The sequence below is a fragment of the Alligator sinensis genome, unplaced genomic scaffold, assembly GCF_000455745.1.
Source record: "Alligator sinensis unplaced genomic scaffold, ASM45574v1 scaffold872_3, whole genome shotgun sequence".
NCBI classification, from domain to species: Eukaryota; Metazoa; Chordata; order Crocodylia; family Alligatoridae; genus Alligator; species Alligator sinensis.
In genome coordinates, this window is record NW_005842137.1 from 824838 (window position 1) to 833369 (window position 8532).

At 45.7% G+C, this 8532-nt stretch overlaps 1 protein-coding gene across 1 annotated transcript in view; it reads left to right on the plus strand.

Annotated features, from left to right (window-relative positions):
* Positions 1–153: 153 nt before the first annotated feature.
* Positions 154–8532, plus strand: part of LHFPL5 (LHFPL tetraspan subfamily member 5) — an 11936-nt gene continuing 3557 nt past the window's right edge. Inside the window, exon 1 of the mRNA XM_006025247.1 lies at positions 154–565. Within this exon, the coding sequence (XP_006025309.1) occupies positions 154–565 (412 nt within the window). The remainder of the gene's footprint in view (positions 566–8532) is intronic.

The following is an 8532-nucleotide window of genomic DNA, read 5'->3' on the forward strand; positions in this document are numbered from 1 at the left end:
CGAGCCCTGATGCTAGCCGCGGAGCCAGGGCGAGAGGCAGCCGCATCCTCCGGCCCCACCGCATGCTCGACCCCAGCCCCCGGCTGAGCCCCTGGAGCCACAGGCCAGCCAAGCAGGTCCCCCCACCCTGCTCCAGTCCCCTCCAGCAGCACCATGACCAAGCTGCTGCCTGCGCAGGAGGCCGCCAAGATCTACCACACCAACTACGTGCGCAACGCACGTGCCATGGGGGTGCTGTGGATGCTCTTCACCCTCTGCTTCTCCATCATCATGATGGTGACCTTCATCCAGCCCTACTGGATCGGCGACAGCATTGACACCCCTCAGGCCGGCTACTTCGGCCTCTTCTCCTACTGCATCGGCAACGCTCTCACCGGCGAGCTCATCTGCAAGGGTGGCCCCCTGGACTTGGGCACCATCCCCTCTGGTGCCTTCAAGACAGCCATGTTCTTCGTGGGCATCTCCACTTTCCTCATCATCGGCTGCATCCTCTGCTTCAGCCTCTTCTTCTTCTGCAATGCAGCCACGGTCTACAAAGTCTGTGCCTGGATGCAACTGGCAGCAGGTGAGTGGGGCATAGGGTTTCAGGGAGATACAGCCCTCCTCCCTCTGCATCCTAGGGTATAAATGCATGCATTGGTGAGAGGCTCATTACTGTTTGTATTGCCATCCTGTCTGGAGGTCCCAACAGAGCTCAGAAAATTCTCAGACCTGGGAAAAGCCACATAAGTAGCTTAGAGCCACAGAGCAGAACAAGGGAAAAAAGCCTCTTTTTCTATTGCATTAATTTAATGCTAATGAACAGAGCCAAATGGGTGGAGACAGATCCTGCTGTCCTCTCCATCCAGCAGGCCCTTTATCCTTATCTCAAGGCTGACCTGATAGCCCAGTCAAGAAGGGAGAAGACAGTGTCATGGTCTTGACCTATTCAGTCACCGAGCAATCTGCTCTGACAGTAAGGGTGCCTCAGACCCCAGGCCCTAACAAAATGGGCTGACCCCTCACTCTCATTGCACATAGGTAGGTTATGCTCTGCTTTGTGCAGCAGGCACCGAAAAAATAGTGCAGAAGGGATTGCAGAAAGCTGCCTCAGACAGCTAACCTCTAAGAGTTTATCTGAATCGAGTTTCACTTTAGAGAAACAAAGAATCGGTATTTTATAAATGATTCGCAATGAGTAGTTGCTTACTACATGAGTGGCACTGTTTGTTTCAGCAGGGCCAGTTGGTGGAGGATCAGGATTTTGCTCCACGATATTTCATAGACATCAGGGCTGGAAGGGACCTCGGAAGATCATCGAGTCCAGCCCCCTGCCCAAAGGGCAGGAAGTCAGCTGGGGTCATAGGATCCCAGTAAGATAAGCATCCAGTTTCATCTTGAAGGTGTTCAATGAAGGCGCTTGAACCACCTCCGGTGGCAGGCTGTTCCAGACCTTGGGGGCTCGGACAGTAAAGAAATTCTTCCTTATGTCCAGCCTGAAACGATCTTGAAGTAGTTTGTGACCATTCGACCTCGTCATCCCTTGGGGCGCTCTGGTGAACAAACGTTCCCCCAGATGCTGGTGGTCACCCCTGATAAACTTGTAGGTGGCCATCAGATCACCCCTGAGCCTGCGCTTTTCCAGGCTAAAGAGCCCCAGGGCTCTCAGCCTGTCATCGTAAACTGGATATCTAGTCCAAAGTTTACTTCTTGAAGTTAAGCATCAACTCAGAAAAGCATCAGTTTGGAGGAATAAACAAGGTCAAGTAAAGCAACCAGAAGTGCTGCTCACCCAAAGTACACAAAGCAGAAAACCAAAATCCTCTCATTATTAATAAAATGGGTGAGGAAGTCATAATACAGCCTGACAGAAAAATGGGGTTTACTGATCCCCACCAGTTCCCATTGGTCCTCTCCTATGAAGTTTTGCTAGCGCAACACTTCTGGGGGGGGGAAAAAAAAAAAAAATCGCACTCTAAATCATTCCTATTTTGACTCCCTACATTGTGGGGGATACCAGGATGGTTAAAACATCCCATCATGGCTCCAGAAGAACAAGGATGAGTCCTGCTTTTGATTCAATGAAGGCTGTTTCCAGTCAACCTATCTGTAAAAGGCTCTCAGCTCACCAGGGCTGAGTGTCAAGGGTGGCTGGAGATGATGCTGGCCACATCGCTCCTTCACATGATGAGGATTGTAGGAAATAGTGCACCTGAACCACGCTCACCCAATGGGCCATTCAGCTTGGGTAGACTTTTAACTTGGCTTCCTGAGGGATGCACACAATAAGTGAGCTGTACAAATTCAAATGGAAGATGGCATTAAGATTGGCAACATTAGCTCTTTCCACTACTTAGTATCATTTCATTAAGTCCACAACTGTCGCTGCAGAAGACAACGGCTGATACTTTGGGGGAAAGCTGAGCATGAAGCAAAACCCTAGGGTGTAATTCTATACATGCCAAAAATCCCTTACTACCTCCAGTAGCATGCAGCCAAGGCTGAGAGGCATGTGACTTGATTAGCTTGCAGCAGTCCTACAATGACTCCCCTCCCACTTCAACTTTAGCTCATCAATACCTAATTTAGAGTGTCCACAGGTCAAGCAGATGGTGAAAGTAGCACATATATATTGGCAGAATAACAGAGCTAGGCATGTTACAGGTGTGGGTGCTGAGGCCTCTGTTTAGGCAACTCACCAGCAACTAGGGCATGCATCTTTTCAAGACATTAAGAAAATAATAATGACTCTTTAGGTTCTAACTTACTCAACTTATCTTCAGGTACTGGACAGAAGTATCAGCTAATTAAATCCCGCCAGCAATGCTAACGCTCAGAAGAATGTTACACGATTCAGCTGCATCACTTAAAAGCTATTGTAATTCAGTATAATCATCCCAGCCTCCTGAATCAGTCATGGTGAAAAGAAAGGCTGCATCCTGTTACACCTTCTGAGCAGCTCAGCAGAAGACCCTTGCTGGTTAAAATATCATGGAGACAAAGAAAGTTAGGCCAACTGAAGTGTGGTTTAAGTCCTCTGGAATGGAAGTGGGCTTCAATTTGACCCTTAAGTTTTCAGCTAGGAGGAGAGCAGCATTGTGGGATTGCAGCTGGTCTAAAAGGAAGTCCCCCAAGCCAAGATTAAGATAAAAGGCTTGGAAACAACTCAATAGCCCCAGAAGTCTGGATAGCAAAAGGTTTTCTATCCCTGAGCTCTGCTGTAGTCATTGCTTATACATGTTTGACTACAAAAAATAATATAAAAGGATTAATAAAGAATGGAGAAGTGTAAGATCTGTCAGCCTTCTGCATTGGCTTTATAGCCTGGATTAGGAGTCCAGTGAAGACCACATTAACCCCATGGTCATTGTAAATTGTGCATGTTGTAAAATGTTCACTTCTATGGCTAAAATTCAGCAAAAGCACAAGTTATCTGTTCTTTTGAGAGACCTAACAGTACCATAAGGTCTGGGATGAAAGGAAGATGATGAAGCACTAAGAAATACATGGGGAGTTCCCATTGATATCAGGGTGATGCTATTAAGACTTCATCTTCCATGAGAACTAAATTAATGCAAATCTGTATTTTGGGGTGGGGAGAGAAATGTTAATCACATTTTAGCCTCTTTAAAAAATAATTAAATCTGCTAAACAGAGATACTATTGAATTCAAGGGGGAAATAAGGCGAGGTAGACACCCTACTCCTGTTATGAGGAGGATGCTGTATTTGTTAGAACGGCTGCATGTGTTCTCTTCCCAGGAAGGAATTAGAATTGATGGCCTTCCCCTAAAGCCCTTAACAGGCTCAATGCAAAGTGGTGGTGGGACAGGAGCCCAGCAACCAGTAAAAAACTGAAAACCCCTTTTGGAGCAGGGCAATTGCAGAAAGGGTTGATGAAGCTGCTCAGTTGCTGTAAAGAATGTGTCTCACCCCATGCTGGGGATACTAATGCTCCCTTCCTTACAACAGCCTGGTTTTGCCTTGAACATGATAAACTCTTCTCACTAGCTTTTCTCTTTTAAGATCTGTGAGCAGACAGATTGGAATGGTAGGGGTTAAGGTCTGTACTCTGTTCAGGCAATGAAGAATATTTAAATAGGGTATACTCTTCACATCTCTCTCCAGCATTTATCATCATAAAGCCTTTATTTTATTGCCTCCTTAGGTTAAAAAGAGAGCCAAAAACTGCCCCCCCCCTATAGATGAAACGAAGCCAAAATCCATTAACTCCACCTCCCAGCCATCCTACCACAAGTAGAAAACAGGACCAGGCAGGTTACATGCTAGAGCTGGTGGCATTGATAAATGATTTGGACACAGTCTGATGTTCCTTCCCCACACCTTGTTTTTGTTTAATAGATCTACAGTGTCAAAGAAAGCAGGAGTGATTGCTGCAGTGCTTTCAGACATGCCTCCTTTGAAAACAAACATACTGCAGATTTCTGTGCAAAGTGGTTTTACTAGAGCAGATGCACACTCCAGACTTATGCAAGTTAGAAAGGGTTGAGGCTACAAGGAAGCAATGTTATCTAATTCTCTTGCACCAGCCCCTCCTTTGGCTGTACAAAGATGTTCTCAATAGCCCAGAGTGGCTCAGTCACTATGAAACGTTTCATATCAGGGCTTCTCTCAAGTCTGATGGGAGACAGCTCCACAGTCTAATAGACTCATTACTTGTATTAATACAGGGCTGGGAGGCTCCACCCATTGTGCTAGCACTGTCTAGTCGTGCAGTGCATGTACAGGACAGAGTACAACAGAAGCAAACAACATAAAGCATCAGTGAGAAGCAGGATCACTGTCCTCATTTTGCTGGGAGAGAGCAGAGGCAGAGACACTCGCACTGAGATTTTCAGAAAGGACCAGTGCTTTTGGGTGCTCAGAATGGGACACTTTTAAAGCCTCCAATTTTCAGAAGGCACTTTCTGAAATAAGTATCCTTAAACGTCTTTCAAGTTGGGCAATCAGAGTCTGGTCTGGGACTCAAAAGACCTGGGCTTCATTTGCGGCTCTGCCACCGACCTGCTGGCTGACCTTTGGCAAGTTACTCTCTCTTCATGCTTCTGTTGCTCCATCTTTAATATAGGAATAGTAATACTGACCTCTGGTAAGGTAGTCTGAGATCAATGAAAGAGAACTGCTATAAAAGCTGAGCATGATTGTTAATCACCTTGAAATTCTCAGTTTAAATGACTTGTCTAAGGTTACAGAAGCAGCCTATGTCAGGATGGGACAGGAACTCTGGCCTCCAGAATATCTCGACTACAATAGCATTCTTTTTCCTCTCCTAACACGTTACACTAATTTAGTTTTCCCTCAAAGATACTGCTATCCAAGCACTCTGGATATCTTCTTTTCCTGATGGAATCACCAGCCTCTCTCCCAACCGAGTCACAATCCAGTGATAGCAGTTAGGCAGTTCTAACTCAGCAGCTGCTCAGTGCTCGAAGGCAAGCGCTATCAACGCCTGCCACAAAGACTAGCACCATGGAGAGAGCCGTTACCAACCATCAGATTCATTTATCAAGTCTCCATGCTGATGGCAGTGTTGGTCAAGAAAAAAGCAAACGAGGAACTCCTGCAACACTAGACAGGAAGGCGGGATTCAGTTGATCTGGGTTCAGTTCTGTGGTTCTGCCACACTCCTTCCCTGACCCCATGCAAGTAATTGAAGCCGTCAGTGCCAGTGTTTGCCATGCCTGTCAATTGAGATATTTTGATATTCTTTCTTTGTTCTTTCCCTCTTAACTTTAATGTTCCCTTTGTCTTAAGCTGAACGGGAAAAGTAGCCCATTTCTGTGCCCTGTGCACAGAAGGCAGAGGAGTGAGTCAAAGAAGGCCACAGGAGGCGTATAACACAGCATAGACACCCATTGCTGAATACAGCCCCTCCTGCCTGAGTCCACTAGTGTCCATGGTTTCCTATTTCACTCAATCCCCTTCTTTTCTTTAGCCCTTGTATTGCAAAGCTTCCTGCCAACATTTGCTCAAATGCTTTCCTAATACAACTGAAAAGCTTTGGGTTGACACAAAATTAAAGGCAACCCCTGGGAAATTAAGCAGATTGTAAGTATATTCAATAAGCAAGTCAGAGCAATGGGTCTATGAACTTGCCTTTAGCCTCAAAGGGTGAAGTAACTGTTGAACAGTTATTCGTGCAAGGAGTGCCACTGAATTTGATGCCAGTTTGCATAAATAACCACTTGGAGTGGGGAAAGGCTCCACAATGTGGACCTTACCGAGATGCACATGAAATCTTGTGCCCATGTTTCCCAAAGAGGGAAAAGATAGGTCCATGGTCACGAGCAGAAATAGATTTGGTTTCCCTTCTAATATCTGGGATGCAGTCTTTTATTTGACAAGACTTCAGAGACACTCAAGGTGATAAATGCAGGTACTTTCTTAGCCCACACTGCTTTTCAGATGCTCATAGCAGACTATTTCCCATGCAGAGAAATCACTGGTAGTATATTCTAGGGGGACCAATTAGTGTAGGAAAGGACTTGGTTGGATGAGACTGTTTCTGCTTGCATGCTATAATTATACCAGGATGCATCTCAGATTAAGGAAGTGTTTTCACTCAAAGTGACTCTTCCCTATCCATACCCCATATTCATGTAAACTGCAGGGGGAAGTAATTAAATGTACTAGAAACCAGCTGGTTCTAAACAAAGAGAAATTGTGCAGAGCCACTAAGGTGCATATATCCTTACTGTCCTCCTCTCCCTAAAGCCATTGAAAAGCCCCTTGCAAATCATTACACAAGAGCACCTGTCAACAGTCCTGGAAACACACTCAGGTCTATCAAGTTCCAGGCAACAAAGATAAATATGGGCTGTAGGGATGGTAGGAAAATGCACGTTGCTAGAAATGGAGCAGTGGCAGCAGTCTCTTTACACTAAGAAAGATGGTGCTGCTAACACCCGTCATCTGATACAACAGGAATCCGCAGTATGTCAAAGCCCAATAACTGCCTATATACCTGCTTCAGGGAATCATTTGTTGCGTGTCAAAGCAGAGGAAACGTGCCAGATGGAGATAAATTGCTTCTTATTCCAGAGTTCTTGATACGTTACCATTGCTGTAAAGCATGCAGGAAGTGCCTATGGAGATTTTAGTTGACTATAGATACAGACTTATTATTGGTAGTAGTAAAGTTGGAACCTAACTTGGGACGAGGACCCTATACAAACTAGCCCGTCTCAAGGAAGGAAGGGAAGAGAAATGCAGAGGATTTCTGTAATTCACTTAGCAGGTTGCCACTTAAGGTTTTGATTGCAGACACACAGAAGACTGAAAATTAAACCAACACAGCAGGAACACACAGAAGCATCGGCTGACATTTTAGTGCTAGCTAAACACAGCCTTGAGTTGCTTACGATCTTAGGGCCCTGGCAGACGTTAAAATAATGGCATGATTGGGATCTGAGGAATGTTACGTCCCACTCCAAAAAACACGGATCCTGTAAAACCAGATGTACATGGCAGGATGAGTAATGTTTGGGATAGGCCATAAAATGCCTCATAACCAAATCACACCACTGCAGGGCTGCCCCTAACCTGATCTTGTGGATTGGGCAGGGTCTTTGTCCTGGACCCTGGAGCTGCCCCATGCCCAATCCCAAAACATCAGGCTCAGGTATGGGCAACCCTGGATCCCTAGTTCCACACTCAAAGCTGCTCCAAGTCCCAAACCCAGGCATTGGGTTGGAAGCAGCCCCGAGACCAGAGGCTGTCTGGGATCAGTGGTGACTATCAGGTAAGTGTACTGGCTCCAGAGAGCCTCAGGTCCTTTTCCAGATCTGAGGCTGTGATTGTCAGCATTGGTGGGGCAGCCCTGGTCTGGAACACAAAACATGCCACACATTCAATTTAAGGTGCCACACAAACCAGCCACAAAGATATTCTACATTGCACCTGGAACATCTTTGTTCCTGGTTTGCCATTTTATGTTGCAAGGTGGATGAACGTTTAGCATATAATTTATGGCACTGTATGTTAATTATGCCATAAATGTAACATCTGCCCGAGGTCTTAGTTGCCCAGATTTAAACTAGCAAGCGATCATTATACACACATTTCGGCAGCTTGCTGACACCTTTTGCCAAATGGAATGATGATTAAAAGATGCCCAGCTTTGGGGCAACAATCCTTCATACTTGTAGAGAACTTCTTCATCCCAAAGCATCAGTCACTTATAAGCTTGCAGCATCTACAGGGTGCCAGGCACCACACAAGCCAGGAATACTGAATCCTATACAACATACTGTTGGTTACAGCTCTACAGACAGACACCGAGGTAGACGCTCACAGGCAGAGATGGAAAAAGCATCTAGTAACTCACTTTTCAAGGCCGACACCCAATAGACACAGCTGAAAAAGGGCATAAAGTGCTTAGGAGCAATATCACTTTGTGACACAGAAAATTAAAAGCTGCCTGGATGGCAAAGAACATTTTGTGAACTAGCATTTCACCCGTTTTAAAAAGAAAAGTGAATGAAGGCCTCCCACAATTCAAACACTGCACAACACAAAGTAGCTCAGCAGCAGG